Raw genomic sequence first — 22,771 nt, forward strand, 5'->3', positions numbered from 1 at the left:
TTCTTCATTTCCTAGTCACACCATATTCCACTATATATGTCAGCAATAGCAAGATCCATCCAATTGCCTGGGCAGGCACAATTTCCTGCCGCCTTACTGGGAGCCACAAGATGACAAGGAACTGGCTACTGTACTTGCTTTTGCTGCCTTGCTGCTTCCACAACACAGAGGCAGCAAACCTAAGACACATTTTGGGGAGTGTTTGGGAGGGCATTTTATGCCCAGATTCATTGCCTTGCATTCACAGCATTTTACTAGCAGTAGGAAAAAGAAAGCAATTGATGGTGGAGGGGGAGATCTTGCAGAATGGAACTGAGTTGGAGTTTGCAAACAAAGAAGAGGAGGAGATGGCAGGAGAGGGCCGGAAGGAAGGAAGGAAGGAAGGAAGGAAGGAAGGAGCATGGTAGGAAGGAAAGAAAAGCTGTTCATGGCTTTCTTGTGGCAGACAGAGTGAAGAGAAATGAGAAGAGGTTTGAGGGTTATTTATTCATTTCTGAAACAGGTGATGATTGGTGTTCCAAAATGAGAGGGCAGCTGAGCTGTTGGCAGGCACCAGCCTTCTGAGCTCCATCTGGATTATCAGGAGTTCAATAGACCTCACATTTCCAAATTCACTTTGATTGATTTACAGAACAGAAGGGGAATAGTATATGCTTGCGCTTTGATTTAAGACCTGTTTTGATATGTGCACATATATGCTTGCCTTTCCTGGCAAAGCAGCTATGATAAAACTAATTGGGACTATGTCCTAACCTCATACATCCTTAGTCTAAGGTATTGGAACAAATGGATTCTAGCATACACATTGGCAAAGCTAGAGAACAGAAAGAAGACTTTTTTTAAAAAAAAAAAGTACCCTTGCTAGTTGGATGGAGAAAATTAAGGTTTCTTGAGGTTTTGCATTAAAAAATAGGAAATTCAAGAAAAATATGCTCTCTAACTCAGCTTGAAAAAAGAAGTGGTGAGTTAAAGCTTTCTTCCACATAACGTTTAGAGAAGCACCTATGTGAACATAGTGAGTGCAGTTTTACTTTCCATTTTTTTTATTAAGTACCATCTAGTCTTATTTACTTTCAAAATTGTAATGCAGGTATTCTAAATGCCAGCTTGAAACAAATATTCAGGCTCCTTCAGACAATAAGGAGGCAAGACTAATAAGACATTGTGTTACTTAGTGCTGTGCACAGGCACAAGGCGAGAGACTCTGCTGTGTGTAACACAAGGCATAAGCAGGTAAGATTGATTTTCAAGAAGTTTAGTAGAAAATATCTGGCTAGACACTCAGAATTCAGAGTCCACAGATAACTTACTGATTTAAGCAACTCATTTCTTTTTGTTGCTTAAGCCAAGGAATGAATTTTATTCTATTGCTAGAATTTGATTGGTCTTAATGTCCAAACTTTATGCTGTTTTGATTGTCAGCTGTGTTTGTTCCATGAAATAATGGCAGAGGGAGTAGATGTAGTAATGACATAAGACATGTGGCTGTGATAAGAATCTGGTGAAATGAATTATCTTGTTTTCTGTTTTGTGACACTTGTTGAGAGACAGCAATGAAAGTATTGTTAGGATATATTTCAGAATCTGTCTCTCTAACTTTCTCTTTCTGATCAGGTGGAGTGTGATGAGTGACCTCAGATTTGCAAAAAGCTGTGATATAGCACAATTGAAAATGTAACACGCACCCATTCTCCTCCACAGTTTTTGAAGTATGTGACTTAGATTATTAATAGCTTTTTCTCTTAGGAAATTTATTTGTAGTTTTGGGTTACACATCCATCTGGTACAATTTCTGAATTGTCATTCAAATGATGTATTATGCAACAGAAACAGATGACTGTAGGCTCTTGTAAGATGCAGCAGAGAGTTTAAAAAATGAGCAGTAGAAAAGATTGTTTCCTGTAGGCTCAAAAGGACACAGAAATTCCTCTGGAGTCAATGTTAAGAGTTTATTAAATGTTGGCTCAGTTTGGACATGCACTCTGGCTGTTACAAAGTACGCATAAAATATGGATGGTGGTGAGTGAAATAGTTTGATATTGTGCTATGGGTAGCATGTTCTGGACTAAGCAAAGGTCTCCGTGTCTGGTTAGAAGTTTAATAGAAATTGTTAACTGAATGAACAAAAAGAAACTTTTGAAATATCTAAGCTTTTAAGAATGACTTAAGTAGAAGTTACCTTTCAGTTTGCCCATATTCATGCTTCATGTGGAATCACTAGTCAAAGATCTATTATGCAGACAAAAAAGATTTGTGACAAATGTATAATAGTGTGTATTGTACAAATGATTTAAGCAGTAGCTTCCATCTATTCAACTTCAATAGAGAGCATTAACATGAATCTATGCAAAAAAAAATTTTTGTACAGCCATAACGCTTATGTGAGCTGTACATTCCTGAAGCTGATTAAAACAGAGTATAGACTTCCTAGGAATTGTATTATACTGTTTTTGTCAAATGATAATTATTTTACTACTTTAGTTCAAGGGTAAAAGAAAATGTTGAATTTTCATGTTTCCATTCTTACTTTCTACCTCCATTCTGATTCTTTATCTCATCCCATTTTCCTGTGTCATCCCTTTCCTTCTCCCTTGTTTTCAGTCTCTCTGTCTTCTTCACTTCTGCTTTTGATTAAGTATTTCATCTTCTCCACACACATACACACTCCCAGGTGTAAAGCTCCTAATAGACAGCAAACATTTAAGAGTTCTTCAGAATGGATTGGTTAATATACCTTACGTGAACTGCAATGATGTATGTAATATTACACTGTATGTGTGTTGCTTGTGCACTGACTTATAAGACCTACACACACAGTACTAGTAAAGACACACAGAAAACAGAACTAAAATGCAAACCTAGCCTAAAAAACCAGTGACAAAATGGTGGTGGTGGGGATAAGGAAAGTGACATTGCTTAAGTAACTAATACACTGAGAAGAAACCTTTTTTGTATAAGGATGAAACTGAGATTGATTGGGAAAGGTTGGATAACAAATAGATATAAGGCAGGGTTGGATATTGTGATGGAAACAAAACACAAGATGTGAAAATGCCACCAAATTCGAAGAGACAGAACTTACAAAAGAGTGGAGGTAGAGTAAGCTTGCTGCAGTTTAAGACTGCATTCCTTACCACTCCCACCCCCCACCTGGCACTGTGATTGGAGAAAGTTGGGTGATATTCTAGCCCTGAACTGGAGTGCTCAATAAGCAAAGCCCAGTTCCATTCTATGGGAAATTATATTGCAGCCAAAATAAAATGTTAGGTTTTGCTAGATAAGCAAAAGCACATGGAGTTCCCCTGTAAATTCCTAGAGAAGGTGCTCTGTGAGGTCATATCCCCTGCTTGCTCTGGTGGGAAAATCAAAAGGAAAATAATCCTTACTACAGTGGTACCTCGGGTTAAGAACTTAATTCGTTCTGGAGGTCCATTCTTAACTTGAAACTGTTCTTAACCTGAAGCACCACTTTAGCTAATGGGGCCTCCCGCTGCCACCAGCGCACGATTTCTGTTCTCATCCTGAAGCAAAGTTCTTAACCCAAGGTACTATTTCTGGGTTAGCGGAGTCTGTAACCTGAAGCGTATGTAACCTGAGGTACCACTGTACTTCCTCCCTGCTCAGAGCTCAGTCTCTTTGCTATGTAACTAGAGAGAGGATGCTTTTTTGTGCTTTCCTGAGCACAGACTCCATTTTTTAAAAACCGTAACCATGTATTTTGTGATCTAGAAGTATATTCTGCCTGCCTTGTCTTTCACTGCTACTTACTGATGAAATCAAGTCTGAACCTTTATGTAAGTAAACAGCATTGTACTGCTTACATTATAAAGCTATTTGTGATTGTTTTGTTTAAAGGGATAAAAAGGGGAAGATCCCGTCCTGGATAATTATGAATAAGGTTAAGCACCCTTGTCCCACCCTTGTCACATTTTATGCTGCAAAAGGGATGTTCAAAGGAAGGATATATAATAAATATTATCCTATCCTGGCCTCCAAATCCATCTAACTCATTCCTTCCCCTCTCCTTCCCTTGGCATTCTTATTATATGGAGCTGTAATTAATACTTGCAACATTTTACAGACTGTAGCTCTGCCTTTAGAGAGATGTTTTTTTCCATTCTAGATCAGCACAACCCACTACAAATATATTTATTGGGTCTACCTGCTCTGAAGTGATTTGTAGCTGCCTATATGGATTCAGCACAAATTGTAAACAAATCTGTTTGCGATTTGGACAAATTGGTTGCAGAGCTCTAGTATCCATGTTGGAGTGCAAAATTCACAGTGAGAATCAGTTCTTTGTAAAATGCAGAGGGCTAGTCCCCCCCCCCCAATTTGCAAACTGTTTCTAGTTCATGAATAAGGATCAGAAATTAATAGGAAAGGAACAGCATACAAAATAAAATGTGAAACAGCGCAAAGCTACTTTTGGCATTAAATATGAAGGTGATGACCTTTTCTAGTTTAATGACTGACAAACCTGAACAGAATAATATCAGAAAGGAATGGGATATATATGTTGCCTTTAATAACTGAAAAGTGTTGATCTTTGTGACTGAACCAGACATTTCATGTGATATGGCCACATTGCCTTGGAATTTCAAAACTGTTCTATTATGCTATTTGGGATTTAATTTTTCCATTCTCTCACATAAACTTTTCTGTACCGCATCTTATACCTACTTCAATTTTCTAAAAAATACCAGTACCTTAACTGGTCCTTTCAAAAGAGCTAAGGTGGTGAGCATGGTATGGGCACATCAAGCAAAAACACAAACTGATGCTACAATTGCACACATACACCACAGACACTTTGCTCAATATTCCTCCAGCCAGGGTCGCCAAGTGGGTGGGGGGCACTCTCCTGAAAATTTTCCATGAAGGGGCTAGCCCTCTAAGTTTTGTGCTGGCCATACAGCATGCACACCATGGGGCTTGCTCGTGTCACGTGCACAAGACTTGGGGCATCCGCACAACACATCTGCTTCCTGCATCTGATAATTTTAGCTTTTGAGAATGAAGCTTTCTTTCATCCATTCTGGGTTCTGTTTCTTGATTATGCTAAGGCAGGCATAGGCAAACCCAGCCCTCCAGATGTTTTTGGACTACAATTCCCATCATCCCTGACGACTGGTCCTGTTAGCTAGGGATGATGGGAGTTGTAGTCCCAAAACATCTGGGGGGGTCAAGTTTGCCTATGCCTGTGCTAAGGATTCACAGCAGGGCCAACCCACCCATGGGGCAGACTGAGGCAACTACCTCGGGTGGTGGAATCCCAATGGGCAGCACCCACTTGGCCATTCTGGCTGTCCCTGCCACTGCTGCTGGGGAAGTAAGGAGAAGTGGAGATGACAGCTTCCAGCTAGATCCTTCACGGCCTCAGTAAGTGAGGCTTTGGCAGAGGGGCAGCAGTGTGGGGGTGGGCAGCATCTTGCCATTTCAACTCAGTCAGTGAAATGAGACGGGCCACTCCTGATTCACAGAGTACTGTGAAATGGACAGAGAGACTGGATTTGAACACTGTGAACTGGCTCCCCTGTCCTTGCTTTCTCCTTTAGTGAGCTACATAATATGAAGGCCCCCTCCATGTAATGAGAAAAGTATTCAACTGTACCTGTAATGAAGAGCTGTTTGAAACCTTATAAAATCCATAAATAAAGTACACTCATGTGGGGGACATACAATGCTACCCAGAAACTGTTGATTGAAAATTTATGTGACTGCATTCCATTTCTTACCTGATCAGTACTCAAAACTTTATTTGGAGGTGACAGAAAGGAACCTTTGTGCATTCTATAGCATCTCCTCAAGATTTCTTAGGAATGGAAACATACTCCCTCCCAAGGAACTCTCAAACTTTCCTTTTAAGTGTAGAAAGGGGCTTCTGAGTTCATAGTTCAGACTGCACCTTTTATTAGAAAATATTCAGTTATGATTTAATGGATTAGTGCAGGTCTGGTGATATAATTCTTCATGCCCCCTAGTAATTGAAAGACCTTTCTAATCTGAAGTTGGAGCATGTACTGTGGCATCTAATCCCTCTGGAGAACTCAGAATCATTTGCCAAACTCAGCTAGTCTATTTACTGAAGGGTCTTGGTAAAGCATGTTGAATCTTATCAAGCGAAGATTTTACTCTGTCCATTTCACCACCTTTCCCAAAATTGCTTCCCTTCCCTCTGCTTCTAGGCCAGCAACGCAGGCAACTCAAAAGTACTTTTGAAGATTTCCTGTTCTTAATTAACAGCATGATTGAAAGTGTAGTGGGGAACGGATAGCATATTACTTAGTAATTTTGTAATAATGTACATTAGGCTTTGCTACAAAGGGAATAATTATGTATTGTATTGGCCTGTATATAAGCTTTTGCTTGCTATGGAGTCAAATTGTTGATACAAAGGAAGTCTCTCTCCCGAACCCACACACACCATCCCATATTGCAGATTTAACCTGCTAGTATTGGGATTTGCATTTGATTTGTTTCTGTAAAGGTAACTGAGGAAGATGAAAGACTTTATACTGATCAGTTGCAATAGGTTCATGAATTATATTATCAGCAATAATAATTTTGTATGAAATGACTTTTTCTTCAGAGTGTAAAAAGGTATGTGTCCCGAAGAACTGAAGGGCTAGAAAGTTCAGGAATTACTTCAGGGCTCAGAAAAGCTAGAAGACAAAACAAAGGAAAATAGAAATAAAAGAAATCTTTGTAGCTGGCAATTCCACAGCTTCTTAGCCTGATGTCATAGAGTATTCCTTTGTTAAAACCAAGCACTAAGGATCTAAATGGTTGATTTGTCTTAGTATTGCAGGGAACCATTATCTAGAATTGTTTTATAGCAGGGGTGAGGAACTTGCAGCCCTTCACATGTTTTTGGATTACAACTCTAACAATCTCTGACCATTGGCTATGGTTGCTGGGGCTTGATAGGTGTTGGGAGTCTAACAACATCTGGATGGCCACAGGTTGACCATGCCTGCTCTAAAGAAGGCATGTGACCACTGGCTATATCAGCTTCTAAGTTCATTCTGCACTCAATTATAAAGTTCTCATTTCAGAAGATTTCTTAGAGATTTCTATTTCCCAAGAGGGAAGACCTGGGAGTATACAAATCCTCTTTTGACCAAAATGTCTCATAACTGAGGTAAAATGATCCTATGGGGTAAATTGCGGCCTTGGGCCATGTTTTCATGAAAAGATGTAGAATACAGAATGGTGGATATTCAAAAACACCTGACCACTATCACTAACATTTGGGGTTAAGAGGATTTACTTCTTGGAGATTCAAAACAATCAATAGTGTGCCTGCTATTCCATAACCAACATTGGATATCTTGTGGTTTCCATCTGGGGAAACAGTAGAAATGTTCCTAGTCATATTTACCGGTATGTGTATCGAGGGAGATAAAATACTTAGTAAACTCTCAAATTGTTGTGAGCCAGGGGAATAGGAATTTATAATTGTCATGGTTGTGATAACCTTTTCAGATTGAAATCTTGCTTATTTTCCATTTTGTTTGAACTCAGTTTGAGTGTATGCTGATTAGTTAGTGTAACTTATAAATGGATGATTTGTACTTAATGTGAAAAACAAATCTAAAGGCGATGCAATTTCTTGAAGGGTTTATATCTTACAGAGCATCAGAGTGTTTTATAAACTTTAAAACTATATTCTTTTAATAATGCTTTAGTAGGTCCATTAAAAGTAAACTTCTAATAATATTGAATTTTGAGGACAATTTTATTACAGTGCCATTTGAATTGTAGAAGTTCAGGTGTCAGATGGAGTTCTAGATAATATCCAATGACCTTAAACTTTGACGAGTACAGCTGGAGTTGCCACGTGTTCCTGGTCATGGACAGGCCAAGACCATGGATGTTTGTACTTAGATCTAGACCTGAAGGTATTGTTCAGTAGGTGCTTGACTAGGCAAAGGCAGAATACCAAGACTCCCAGAATTTAAAATCATACTACCTGCCAGTTGTAGGAATTGGTATTGGTCAGAAGCCCATTTTCCTTCTAATCTGTTCAGGCATCACCAGGTTTATAGTAGCTCACCAAGTTAGACCTCAATATTTCCTGTTCAAACCATGGAGCCGAAGAAACCCCTTGTTGTGGAAGGTTGATCTGTGCTTCAGCACAGTAAAATATAGTGCAAGTATTTCAGCTGCAATTGTTGAGGACTTATTTTCAAGCCTTTTTTCTTTTTACTCATCAGCTGTAGAGAGGCAAGTGCCCAAAGGCGCCGACAACAGCTTTGTAACATACAAAAAGTGTCGGTTGGGGGACAGTAAAAGAATATGGGGAGAAGATTAAGCTAGAAAGAAGAAACAGGAAAATATCCCCAGAGTGGAATTATCTTTCTATTAACGTAGGTGTTGGTATAAACTAATGAAAATGGATAGAAAGAGATAATTTGGGTAACTATTTGGTTTTTAGACATCAGTTTCATTGGATAGCTCAGTAGTTTCCTAGAGGGGGGAAAAGCGGACTAGTGGATTTATTCCACAACTGCCTTTCACACATGCTGGCAATTCCCATTGATTTGAGAGGACCCTGGGGCAAACTTTACTTACTTCCTTATGGGCTGCAGCATGCAAACTGTTCATAATTAAGTTATATAAAACTTTTATGCCTTTTTCTCCATAGTTCTGAAACCTACTGTGGGTGCGTTTTTTAAAACACATTTTTCTGGTAGTTTTAAAGAAAAATGTTACTAACAGAAGTTCTTTGATAATAGAGGTTTTGCCATGGGCATCAGTGAAGCCCGAATTCTCTTTCAGAGTGTACTAAGCCTGGAGCAGTGAGTATTTTCCATTCAGTGCCTGTATCCTAGATTCTATTAGAAAGATGGCAGTTCCACATAGAGCTTGACTTGCCCACTGCTACACCCAGGAACCTCTCTTCTCAAGCTCTGCTCCTTCTTCACCCATAATGTCCACTGTTGTTCTGCATCCTGGAAGAGGAGACATGGGGCAGATCTTGGACTCCTAGCTCCCACCCTTGGAGGAAAGACTTACTCTTGGCTCAGGATATCCTATGCATTGTACAGTGGTACCCCGCAAGACGAATGCCTCTCAAGACGGAAAACCCGCAAGACGAAAGGGTTTTCTGTTTTGGAGGCGCTTCGCAAGACGAATTTCCCTATGGGCTTGCATCGCAAGATGAAAGCCCATAGGGAAATGCTGGCGGTCGGGAGCAAAGACTTTCGCCCACAGCCGGCCTTCAGAAGAGGACCTCTTCTGAAGGCCGGCGGAGAGCAAAAGTCTTTGCTCCCCCCCGCCTGCCTTCCCCCTGCCTGCCCCGGGCGATCTTAAAATGCTGGCGGGCGGGAGCGAAGCGTTCGCTGCCGACCCCCAGCATTTTAAAATCTCCCCCTGTCCCGGTGAGATTTTAAAATGCTGGGGGTCGGCAGTGAACGCTTCGCTCCCGACCCCCAGCATTTTAAAATCTCCCCGTGTCCCGTAGCTGGGGGTCCCGTAGTGCTGCTGCGAAGCCGGGCGGGGGGGGGAACACCTGCCCCAGCCGCCGGGCTTCGTAGCGCTGCTGCGAAGCCGGGCGGGGGGGGGGACACCTGCCCCAGCCACCTGGCTTCGTAGCGCTGCTGCGAAGCCGGGCGGGGGGGGGGGACACCTGTGTCCCGGGGAGATTTTAAAATGCTGGGGGTCGGGAGCGTTCGCTGCCGACCCCCAGCATTTTAAAATCTCCCCCTGTCCCGGTGAGATTTTAAAATGCTGGGGGCCTGACCCCCAGCATTTTAAAATCTCCCCGTGTCCCGTAGCTGGGGGTCCCGTAGCGATGCTGCGAAGCCGGGCGGGGGGGGGGGGCGGGAACACCTGCCCCAGCCACCCCGCTTCGGAACGCTGCTCCGAAGCGGGGTGGGGGGGCGGGAACACCTGCCCCAGCCGCCGGGCTTCGTAGCGCTGCTGCGAAGCCGGGCGGGGGGGAACACCTGCCCCAGCCGCCGGGCTTCGTAGCGCTGCTGCGAAGCCGGGCAGGGGGGGGGAACACCTGCCCCAGCCGCCGGGCTTCGTAGCGCTGCTGCGAAGCCGGGCGGGGGGGGGGGAACACCTGCCCCAGCCGCCGGGCTTCGTAGCGCTGCTGCGAAGCCGGGCGGGGGGGGAACACCTGCCCCCGCCGCCCAGCTTCGTAGCGCTGCTGCGAAGCCGGGCGGGGGGGGAACACCTGCCCCAGCCGCCGGGCTTCGTAGCGCTGCTGCGAAGCCGGGCGGGGGGGGAACACCTGCCCCAGCCGCCGGGCTTCGTAGCGCTGCTGCGAAGCCGGGCGGGGGGGGGGGAACACCTGCCCCAGCCGCCGGGCTTCGTAGCGCTGCTGCGAAGCCGGGCGGGGGGGGGGAACACCTGCCCCCGCCGCCCAGCTTCGTAGCGCTGCTGCGAAGCCGGGCGGGGGGGGGGCGGGAACACCTTCTGAAGGCGGGCGGGGGGCGAAAGTCTTTGTCCCCCCTGCCTGCCTTCCCAGGGGCTTTTAAATCGCCCCGGACAGCGGAGAAGTCCTCCGCTGTCCCGGGGCGATTTTAAAATGCCACCCGCCAGCATTTTAAGATCGCCCGGACAGCGGAGAAGTCCTCCGCTGTCCCAGGGTTTTTTAAAATGCTGGGGGTGGGAAGAAAAGCCCTTGTCCCCCCCCCCAGCCTTCAGAAGAGGTCGGGGGACAGACTGTCCCCGGACCTGGTCTGAAGGCGGTTTCCCTAGGAACGCATTAATTGATTTTCAATGCATTCCTATGGGAAACCGTGCATCGCAAGACGAAAAAACCGCAAGACGAAGAGACTTGCGGAACGAATTAATTTCGTCTTGCGAGGCACCACTGTATTAAAGAATTTGATGCACAGCACATCAAGAGAGTCTAGCTCTCCATGTTCATAGCATTTTTATTTATACAGACTTGTTATATTTTTTATTATACTAACAAACTGGAATGCATTACCAATGTTTCTGACCCCATTTTCTTTTTGCTTTGATATTTCATATCTGTTTTCCTGTGATTTTGTTCATGCTAAAAATAAAAATAATCTGACTGTGTGCAGGGGAAGACAGAAACTCTGTGTGCATAGAATTCTGCCTGCACTTTCTGATTTCATACAACTGCTCATGGAAGCAGCAATGCAATATTAGCACACATAAACTGCTATCATAGCTGGAAGGGACATGCAGAGGGGGGTCTTTTATATCTTGAGAATAAGGCTGAAGTTCCAGAAAAATAACTGAGTGCAAACTTGGAAGTGGCCACACACTTTGACAAGTTAGGAGGGGCCAAACTAGGTATTTTAAATGTGTGATTGTATTTAGCAAATTTAGGAATCCCTTCCTTTAAATAACAGCTGTGGGGAGATAAATATGTGCTTGGTGTATAGGAATGGGAGGTTAACCCTCCCCAACAACTGCAGACTCAATTATAATAATCCATCCCTCTCCCCCCCCCCTAAATGTTATTGGTGCAACTGGAAGTTTTATTCATAGAATCAAAGAATTGTAGAGTTGGAAGGGACCCCAAGGGTCATCCAGACCAAGCCCCTGTAATGCAGGAAACTAAGCTAAAGCATCTATGACAGATGACCACCCAACCTCTGCTTAAAAACCCCCAAGGAAGGAGAATCCACAACCTCCTGAGGGAGACCGTTCCACTGTTGCTCTTACTGTCAGAAAATGTTTCCTGATGTTTAGTTGGAATCTCCTTTCTTGTAACCTGAAGCAAATAAGAGCTTGAACAAATAAAAGCTTCAGGGTGTCATTGCTTCCAATGTGGACAGCACTTGAGGTGTGGGGGGAGGGGGATGAAACTGAGCAGCAGAACCCACTTGATGAAGCTGCCACTCTGCCTCTGGACATGCCAGGACTGCATGAGTTGGGGGACCCTGGGGCTTCCCAGTCTGTGGAGGATGAGAGATACCCAGGCCCCAGAGTGTTTTGACAGAGTGGAAGAGTTTGGAGGAGATCACTGCTTCTCCTCCTTCCAGGGAGAAGCAATGCCATAAGAGGCGAGAGGAGACTCCCTTGCCCCAGAGATTAGTGCTAGGAATTCTTGCAGGTAGAGGGACTCTCATGAGTAATCAAGTCTTCTCTGACTGCATAAAAGCTTGTTGGGCAGATGGATAACCTTGTTGTAACAACTTCACAGCTCCTGCACAGTCTTGGAACTCTTGTTACTACTCTTGAACTCCTGAAACTTGGCCTTTGTCCTCAAACTGGATTCATTGTTGTCACTCATTTGCCTTGTAAGAGCACCTGGATTAGCTGCTGCTCTTGCCTAGCTACTGTGTTTGTACTGTTAAACAGGTATACTAAAAGTTTAGTACTTTACTTTTACAGTAATCACCTCTTAGATGGGAGACAGGACACAGGGATTGTAATGAGTCCTGTGGAGACATCTTGGCAAGGCAAGGGGCAGAGGAATGGGACAAGGCTGTGGAATTGGATCCTGGGGTGGAGTCCAATGGTTGGGGAGGTGTTGATATGTATGTAGGGGAGGGATCAAGCAGGTTATTGAGCTGAGGCCCTGCCTCATTACTATTGAACATCCCAAGAGGTGAGGAGGAGCTGCCTGACCTGTCTTTGGCACTGCTTCCCATCCTAGAAATGCACCCCAGCTCCAGGGAGGTGCCTGAGGATGAGTCAGACAGTGGACCAGCCTGGAAAAAGAGGTGGGCCAAAGGACTTATTGCTGAGAGGACACTGGGCCATAGGCAAAATCAGATGTTGTGAAGCAATATTACTGGACTAAAGGCTGACATACAGCTGACCAGATATTAGTTGGTGCCTTCTTTGAGCCCTCTGCTAGGTATGGTTCATGGAAAGTATGAAAAATGCCTCCTTTGATGTGCCCCTTCCCCAGGGGCAGAGCACAGTATTCTAATAAAGTATGTTCACTTTTTTTATACTCTTTACTGTATTTGAAGTTCTGACCTCAAATATAGTTGTGTTTATACCCTCTGGTATAATACGTGGTGCTAGGCTGTTCTGCTTCTTGCATTCACAAGAATTAAATGCAGTTCATTAAACTCTCTTTAGAAAGTTAGAAAAGTAAGCTTGGATGAAATGATTATCACAGCAGGACATGTCTCAGGATAAATGAAGAATTTTGATAGCAGCTTTGAACAAAAACATCCTGTAGAACAGCAAGATTAATGTGCCTTTCAACATTGTCTTTAACCAGACGGTCTTAAAATTACTTTTTTTTTTGAAGAAAAAATCCGCTTTGGGGTTTGAATGAGAGAGTTTTTAATAGTGTGCAAGTGTTGGATATAGTTTTGAAACTATCATCAACCTGTGGATCAAAATTGCTAACAAGATTCCATGATAGCAAAGCACAAGCAGGAGCTGGAGAATCAGTCATAAAAAGGCTCTTCTTCAGCAGGGAGAAAATATCAAAGAGCATTTTTTTATTCATTCTATGCCCTTTTGCAGTTATTTTACACATCAATAGGAAAAGGATCTAGCCAACATTATGTATGATCTCTTACCAACCCAGCCATAATTACTATGTCAGTCCTTCCGTTCCAAATCTACAACCAACCAACTTTTAAAATTAAACCTATTTCAAGTCTTATTTAGTGTAAGGCTTGTTCAGGAATGCACTTCTAAACACACTTTATTTTTCTACAATTTATATGAAACATGCAAAACTTAAATTGGTTGGTTGTATTCCGCTAAGTTCTGCTTGGAGTAGACCCATTGAAATTAATAGAACTAAGTTCTAACAAGAATCAAATATGAGTTCAGGACAATGCACACCAGACTGACTTCATTCTGCTAGGAAGTGAGTGCCTTTGCTTGAACATCAGGAAACCTTAGCAACTTATGAGTGTGTTCTTATGCACATTTATTAAGAAGTAAGCCCTGTTGAATGGAGGCATACAACTTACTTCAGTATTGGGACTGAATGTGTTGGAGTACATAGCCTACTAAACAGCAGTTCCCTGTGGTGGATAGTAAACAACTCCAGTAGCTTTAGGTAATACCAGATGAACTTTGGATTCAGTGCTATTTAATTTAAACAGCAAACCTGAATAGTGTTTAACCTAGTTCAACTGCCATGCCCCCCTCATGGAAATTATTGTGTCGGGTCATATATTTAGACTTGGACACTTAGACTCTATCATCTTCCCCAGCTCTTGCTGCACAATCTTATGTAGTCTTTTGTGCAACTAATCTCTCATTGTGTGCAGATAATAAATTTATTGTGTTAAAACTTTTTAATAAAATTGCATTTATATTAAACATTTGAAATTATAAATACAAATCACATCTTTGCATTTCAAAAGAAAACAATGCATGATAAAAAACCTTGAATAAGATATTACTTTGTAACAGCTTTATATATTAACATTTTCATCATATGTGAGTGCTGAGTATAAACAATGAAGTTTAAAAGGATTGTTATATCCTGCTTAACTTGGGCCTTGATATTTGCAGACAATACTGTTACAAAACCATGACAGAAGCAGTTTAATTACATTATCGGGCCTGGATTTTAGTTCACAGCTTAAATTTAAAATAATTAAATTGAGAGGGTGAACCAAGTGTCAGGGACCCAGTCAGCAAAACATCACATGGAGTTAAATCTTTATCAGCAGAAGCAAGGCTGGCTCAGGTGTACCAGGCCTAGTGAGCCCAGCAACTCTTCTCTGTACGTCTTGTCCCTATGAGGCAGTTATGCAGACTGGGGGTCCCTGCGTTCCCACAACTGCCTAAATCTCTCTCCACCCCCCACCCCCCGCAGGTGCTTCCCAAACAGTCTGAGACTACGCTGGTGTGCTTGTCTTTGCTCCTCCCTCTTCATACCTCTTCTGGTCCTAGGAGGCTAGGGGAGCTTGCTGCAGCAGGAGCAGGAGACACCCCCCTTAAAACATCTCTGCCACTTGGCCTCCCTTCTCTCCTGCTCCTGCTTCTGCTTCTGCCTTTGCCTCTGATTCTGATTTTGGACTTCACTCCACCACAAACTTTCCCTGCTCCCAGTGACCTCTTCAGTTTCTGAAACCTCTTCCTCCCAACCTTCTCCCTCTCTGTTGCTTCTGAGATCAATTCCACATCTATTTAAATTTGAGTGTGAGACAGCACACTCATACAGACTTCGTGAAAAAGGCAAAAACAGCAGGCAGCTATGCCTTACTATGGCTTTTTAAAGTTTTATGCAGGGGGTGGGGAGCTGGAATGAGAAGATGAGAGGGAAGGTAACATATTGGTTTTGTAAGTTACTTGGGCATGTAAGGAAATCCTGGCATACATTTATTACCAAGTTCTATCACTGTATTTTCCCTTCATTGTTTTTTATGTAGGATTCAAATATCTTGTACAGTGATACGGTATGCTCTCATTCTATCAAGCATTGTTTTTTTAAAAAATATATGAAAAAGTTAGCGACTAAGGATGAGTGGCAGAATAATGATATAACTTCAGTATAGATATCCATTCCTCTAAGATCCTCTCTCTCTCTCTCTCTCTCTCTCTCTCTCTCTCTCTCTCTCTCTGTCTGTCTCTCTCTCTCTCTCTCTCTCTCTCTCTCTCTCTCTCTCTGTTTTTTAATCCTCCAACCCCCCACGCCGTATTATCTTTTCAACATTTTGGCCACTGATGAAGATTTTTCAGAAATTAATTTATCTTGATTTAATTTTCAGTACAAAGAAAGATACAGGCTTATATTGAGATAAGTGGGCAGTGAGAGATTCATAAATACATACATACCTAGAAGAAAGGAATAAGAAAAGCTTACTAGTCTGAGAAAGGATGGAATAGGATATGAAAAAAGAAACAGCTATTATCTTTAATTATCAGAGCAGGAGGTGAGTGGTGAAATGTTATAAAGCAGTATTATTATTATTCTCTCTTTTCTTGGGCAGATACATGTAAGTGATACGGAACCTAAAACTCCATCAAAAATAATCAATAACATCAAAAAAACAACAACATTCAAAATACAGGTGTATCTAGGTGGGAGGGTCTGCATATTATTTCCATCATTTATTTATATGCTGAATAAAAGTTTGCCAAACATTAATTTTTTTAAAAAAATATTGCCCCAATATTTTGCATTATCAGTAAAGAACACGCATGTCTGTATCAGGCCTCTTTGTTAATTCTCTTCAAATATTTCCAACCTTTAACTGTAAGCATTTGTGCTGCAGCTAATAGTTGTTGGACCAGAGTTTTAAAGCAATAGTCTTCATTCAGTACGACCCAGACACCCAGCAAAGCCAACAAGGGCATGGAGGTCAGGGGCACCCGTCCCATTTCCCCACCTGAGATGAAACAAGGTGTCCTTCTCACCTAAGTCTTGCTTACGGGGGTCGTGTGGCTGCAATGGTTTATGGCAATATCTTGTGATATCTCATGCAAGTTCTGCAAGATCTCACTGGAAGAAGCCACCGCCATGCAACCTCAGTTGCTTTAGCCTGCCTCATGGGCAGGCTGGCACTGCTGGAAATACAGTGGTACCTCAGGTTACAGACGCTTCAGGTTACAGACTCCACTAACCCAGAAATAGTACCTCAGGTTAAGAACTTTGCTTCTGTTTGAGAACAGAAATTGCACGGTGGCAGCGTGGTGGCAGCGGGAGGCCCCATTAGCTAAAGTGGTGCTTCAGGTTAAGAACAGTTTCAGGTTTAGAACGGACCTCCAGAATGAATTAAGTTCTTAACCCGAGGTTCCACTGTACTTACTGTTTTGTGATTAAATTAATTTCAACAAAAATCATTTCTCCAAACTCGGCTGGTAGTAAATAGGTACACTGCTGTTGGAAACCGCCCAGAGTGTTGGGGCAACCCAGTCAGATGGGAGGGAAACGAATAATAAAAATTTTGTTATTGTTATTAGTGGAAGTAGTGATGGTCACCAACTTGGATGGCTTTAAAAGAGGATTAGATGGATTCATGGAGAATAAGGCTAACAATGGCTTTTAACCAGGATGACTTTGCTCCATCCGCATGATCAAAGGCAGTAATGCTTCTGAATACCAACTGCTGGAAACCGCAGAAGGGAGAGTGCCATTGTCATTGAATCCTGCAGGTGTCTGTGAGCCACTATGAGAACAGGAAGCTAGATTAGATGGGCCTGATCCTGCATACCCTTCTTATGTTCTTATTTGCATAGAAGTTAGATTATCAGAGTAGCAATATGTACATATATGTGATGTGTATTGAACCACCTATGATGGGAAGATTAAATAAAGAATTTGGATAGGCATTTTCTGTCTGTTCTCTTTGGTTGGTGTGAAATTCTAGGAGGTACCTGAACCCTTTCTAGAAAAATCGAAACCGTAAGCGCTTGATTTGTAGTCTGTCTTGAAAAAGAACATAAAGCAATTTCACAACCTCGTTCCCTCATTTTGACTTTCTTTTTCTATCCTATTTCAGATGACGTTGCACCCTATTTCAAGACAGAGCCAGGCTTGCCCCAGACTCACCTAGAAGGGAACCGCCTCGTGCTCACGTGTTTGGCAGAAGGTAGCTGGCCTTTGGAATTTAAATGGCTGCACAATGGCAGGGAAACCACGGCCTTCACCAACAAGTACACGTAAGTGGCTTTTAGAACAGCAATCTATAGATTATATTTTTCAGTGTTGTAATGAGGAAAGATTTTTATTTTTGTATCATTGCATCACAAAAGAACAAAATGGGTAAACATACAATACAGTTAAAACTTAAGGCAGTAGAACTATCTTCTGGGCTGCCTTTATGATATCTCATAGAATCATAGATTCAAAGGGATCCTGAGGGTCGTCTAGTACAACCCCCTGCAATGAAGTTCCTTTCTTCTAATACATTGTACATACCCTCTAACATTTATCTGATGAAAATAGGGACATCCCATTCCATAATGATAATTTTACTATTTATACCCTACACATCTTGCCCCAGCCATTCTGGGCAGCTTCCAACATATATAAAACATTAAATATTTTTTTAAAAACCTTCCCTATACAGAAATGCCTTTAGACGGCTCAGGAGTCAGATACCTCCATACCAAATGGGACATTCCAGGATCAAATCAGAAACTGGGACGGCTTCTCAAAATCAGGGACCGTCCCTGGAAAATAGGGACACTTGGAGGGTCTGCATTATAGACATTTTTTTTTATCAAAATAGATATTGTTATGAAAACCTGTATTGACAGATTACAAATGTTTAAACAACTAAATGCTTGGCAAACAAAAGGTCATCTGTCATTTTACCACTGCCTCCTTCAAGTAGGCAGGGACCACCCCCTCTCGAAAGGAGGTATTAATCACCTCCCTGGCCCTGCCAGCTGTCTCATTCCTGCAAGTTTTTATCAGCCAAAAGGGGCAAAGGTCCAGAGTGCAAGTGGTTGCCCTGACTGATCCAAGCACCATGTCTACATCCTCAAGCCTTACTAACAGAAACTCATCCAACAGGACTAGGCAGTGCTCTGGACACCTTTCAAGGTTCATCTGGTTTGATAGTGGAGTCAAGGTCTCAGTGGATGCAAGTGAAGAATTGGGTGCTGGGCTAGATGAGCCTTTGGTCTGATTCAGCTGAAGGACTCCTCTTATGTTGTCAGTGTGATTCACTGTGGGGTTCAGGGATGGGTGGGGTAATCGACATGTAGTGATTTGTTCAATGCATTCCATGGCAAACTGCTTGCATATGAACTTTCTACAAAACGTAGTCTGATGGAGATACGCATTTTGCCATATCACTTAATGTCTTAACTGTATGAGCTTGGTATCTGTGTGGAAACTGTTCGCTGAGAGGTGGCATCACATAGTGGCTACACGTATCAGCTGTGAGCTAAAATGTCTCTGCTTCAAGCCATGAACTCAACAAGTGGTGTTAGATTAGTTTTGCTGTCTCAGGTAAGCCCTATACCTGCCGTATAAAAATGTCAAAGCCTATGTTCGTGTAGGAGAGAGGGAGAAATGTCATGCCTCTGTCTTAGCTTGCATAAGAGTGATTCACTGGGCAGAACAAGTATCTCTGGCCCTTTAGCCCTTAGTCCATGCAAAATAAGACTCCATTGCCAACCAGCTGCTGATGGCTGTGATGTGCTTGGAACACTCAGAATGCAGGATTGTTATATATGGAACTGCAATTTAAATTACTATTTAGAGTAACAACGTCTACTGGCTTGATTAATCACAGAAGAAAGCATGTCTGTGATTTTGATATTGGGTTGATCAATGGGGGTGCTTTACTGCCGTCAGTGGCCAAAAAACTGAACAGAAATCCACAACTCTGATGGGACACCAACAATATTTGGGAGGTGTAAAAGAAAGCAGTACAGAAAGGTGGGCTAGGAAAGAGGATAGGAAATAGAACAGGCCTTAGTATGACGATTGTTATACATCCTGCATCTTGCATTACTTAATATTATAATTCTGTAATACAAAAACCAAGTAGTGTATTGTTACATATTGCTACTGAAGGGACATACAGAAGACCTTTCCTTTTAAGTGCTGCCTGCTGCACTTATATATTATACTTTGTTTTTTTAAAAAAATCCTTAGGTTGCCATGAAAACCATATTTATTTTGTTTAGGGTTTGATTAACTTGTTTTGAATACTTGAAGCATTTGTCTTCTACAGAATGTGCATGGAAAGCTAATCAAAATTTACTATAAAGTTTGAATAAATATATTGCTATGAATATTTCAGCTCTATTATTTATTTCTAATTGCTTTCCAAAAACCAAAATCACTCTGGATGTTTTTGTATTTATATGCAGGGAATTGCATTTATTCATTAAGATGAAATCATTGCAGAAAAAAGTATATTTTCTTTTGGTTGAATAACATTGGGCTATATTTGGCCTTAGTCTCATCACGTCAACAAGCTGCATGTTCAAATCCCCCCCATATTGTGCACCCCAGATCTTGGTATTTTGTTGTATGGCAAATATTAAGGGCTCTAGAAAAAGATGAAATATCAGTGGGAAAAGAAGGCATCCCCGTCTGGTTACCCACTGCATGGGGAGGGGGGGGAACCTGACAATATGCCATTTGCCTGTATCTTGGACATGGGTGTTATGTACATGGTTTTCACCCAGTGCACATGTTCTTGGGGTATACCACAGAGCCAGTGCCCTAGGGTAAAGAAAAAGAACCACTGCACCAAATCAAATTCATTTTCAGCATCCAAGGAGAACAAGTCTAATGGCGATGTGCTAGTACTGTTGAGTGCTACTAGATCAATTACAAGATGGAGCTTATCTACCCTTTGATGGTGTCATATAAATCCAAACTGGTTTGGGTGGATTAGGATGCTCATCACTTCCTGAAGCCTGTCCACTAGAGCTGCTACAAGGATTTTGCTGTCAGTGTTGATTAGTGAGATTTAACTCACAGAGTTTGGGTGTTTGCCAGGTTTTGGAATTACAGAATTTGGAATTTGTGTTACGTACAGAGAAGGATGGGAGAGTGAGGATCTTTCCGAAGCTTCTTAGTAAACGGAATGCAGTTTGGGGGTTAATAAGTCAAGATGACACTTGGATCACTCCACAAAAAATCTGTCTGGGCCTGGCACCTTAACAATACTCATTTGCTTCATTATTCTCTTTATTTCCTCTCTTCTCAGGGGTGCTGCAAAGAATGCCCCCTTGATCTGCACCTAACTGTGTGAGTTCTAACTGGGTCATGAATTTGAATATTTCTGTTTCTTTAGTCATAGCATTCCTTTGATATAAGGCAGAGTGCAAGTTAGAAAATAGTTGCATAAGCACTTTTCATAGCTTAAATGTTATTTGTTGCATTTATATCCCATCTTAATCTCCAGGGAGCTCAAGGTGGCAAACATGGTTCTCCCCCTCCTCTTCCCACAATAACCCTGATTAGGCTGAGAAGTAGTGACTGGCCAGTGACTGGCCAAGTGGGGGTTCAAACCTAGGGTTCTCAGGTCTTAGTCTGACACTCTAAATATTTGGAAAGTTTGCTGTAAGCATTGAAAAGGCAGGACTGAGGAAGGAATGTGAAGCATTGTCTGCATCTTCCCTCCCCTCTATTCTAAGGGGAGCAGCTTGCAGCATGAAGAACAGGAACAAAGTGAATGATACCTTGTGCCTTTAGTAGCTGTGTGACTGGCACAAATTAAACTGGGAAAGCCTGTATATTTTAATGGAAATATAATTATGGGGAAAGCTTCACCTGATGATAGTCTGTCTGTCAAAAATCTTATATGTGGCTCCTGATTTGCTACTGGGCCCTATACCTCAGCACAGCAGTTTATAACACTGAATGCCGAGGATGAACATTTTATAAACTAAAAAGTTCATTTGGCTGAACTACTCCAGTTTCTAAATTAACTTTGCAGGACTGGAAATTACTAAGCATGGCTTGTAGTTTTTCTTTTTAAAAAATGCCTACTGATTGTCAAAAGTATGGATGGTGGGAAAGTTCATTAAAAGCCAGCTGAAGAGCTAGCTCCTTCAAAGCTTGCATGCTTTTACAGAGCTCATGAGCAGTCTTCAATACCAATCTTATGATAAACTTTTCACCCCAAACTTCTTACTCCCCACTGTTCTCAATCTCTGTGCTTAAACTCATAACTCTGCTTGGCACTCTGCCATTGTTTTTGTGCATTGGAACTGTCTCTGCACTCTGTTTTTTATATTTAGGTGATGACCCTGTGCCCTCCATTGGCATAATGCAACAGACATACACAAGCCCCGTTTTTTTTTTTTAAAAAGGCAGATTCTCTCTATTCCTGTCAGCAATCAGCAACATGCATTGACCAAAGCAGAAAAGCTAGGAAATAAGCAGTCTTTTATTTCTTATGGGAAGGTGATGTCATGGGTTTATTTGATTTACAGCAATGCACACTCTTTTCTTCCATTACCCTCCATCTATTACCCATTCAGAGACTTATTCTTATGCTGAATTAGAAATGTTTTGTATTAGTCTGAATGTTCAACATCTTCTTCAGAAAATATTCACTTACTAATTAAATACACTTTGCTTTTAGGCAGCGGGTATTTTTTCAAGGAAAGCCAAGGATAATTAAATGCTTATTTTTCGCATTTTTACTACAACAATATATTTCATTTTATTTTGTAAATAAAATGAGACGGTGGCCAGATGATTCTAACTGTGCCTTGGCTTTCTTTCCCAGTACATCATGGTAAGCTAAAGTAAAAATTAAATTCGGTTGAAAAGTCTTATAGTGCTGGTCATGTAGCTTTGTTTAGACTCTTGTTTGTCCTCCAAATACAGTATTTCTTTGAAATACTAATTTTACTAAAATACTAATTATTTTATAATTATTAGTATTTTTTAATTATAGTAAAACTCAACCCCCCCACCCCCCGCATTTCAGAGGATTGGACTAGATGACCCTCAGGATCCCTTCCAGCTCTACTATTCTATGATTCTATCTTATTGTAAAATAAAATATTGTCTGGAGAACTCAGACAAATATAACAACAGTTAAAAGATTAAGGATGGATGTGGTTAGTAAGGATGGATGTGGTTAGATGGATGTGGTAATCCTGTCAAAGAGGAAATGGCTAAGGTAGGGGGGGGATAATGTTATTTGTTTAGGTGTCTGTCCCCTGCAGGGAAAGAGAGGAGGGCAACCAAAATGGTCAAAGGCCTGGAAACGATGCCTTATGAGGAACGGCTAAGGGAGCTGGGCATGTTTAGCCTGGAGAAGAGGAGGTTAAGGGGTGATATGATAGCCATGTTCCAATATATAAAAGGATGTCACAAAGAGGAGGGAGAAAGGTTGTTTTCTGCTGCTCCAGAGAAGCGGACACGGAGCAATGGATCCAAACTACAAGAAAGAAGATTCCACCTAAACATTAGGAA

General features: G+C 42.0%; 1 protein-coding gene across 7 annotated transcripts in view; it reads left to right on the forward strand.

Moving 5' to 3' along the window:
• SDK1 (sidekick cell adhesion molecule 1) overlaps positions 1-22,771 on the forward strand; it is a 598,536-nt gene that overhangs the window by 117,083 nt on the left and 458,682 nt on the right. For all 7 annotated transcript variants that reach the window (XM_081169333.1, XM_081169337.1, XM_081169338.1 and 4 more), the window contains exon 3: positions 17,370-17,529. In XM_081169333.1, the coding sequence (XP_081025459.1) occupies positions 17,370-17,529 (160 nt within the window). The remainder of the gene's footprint in view (positions 1-17,369; positions 17,530-22,771) is intronic.

The sequence above is a fragment of the Podarcis bocagei genome, assembly GCF_964188305.1.
Source record: "Podarcis bocagei genome assembly, chromosome: 14".
In the NCBI taxonomy this organism is placed as follows: domain Eukaryota; kingdom Metazoa; phylum Chordata; class Lepidosauria; order Squamata; family Lacertidae; genus Podarcis; species Podarcis bocagei.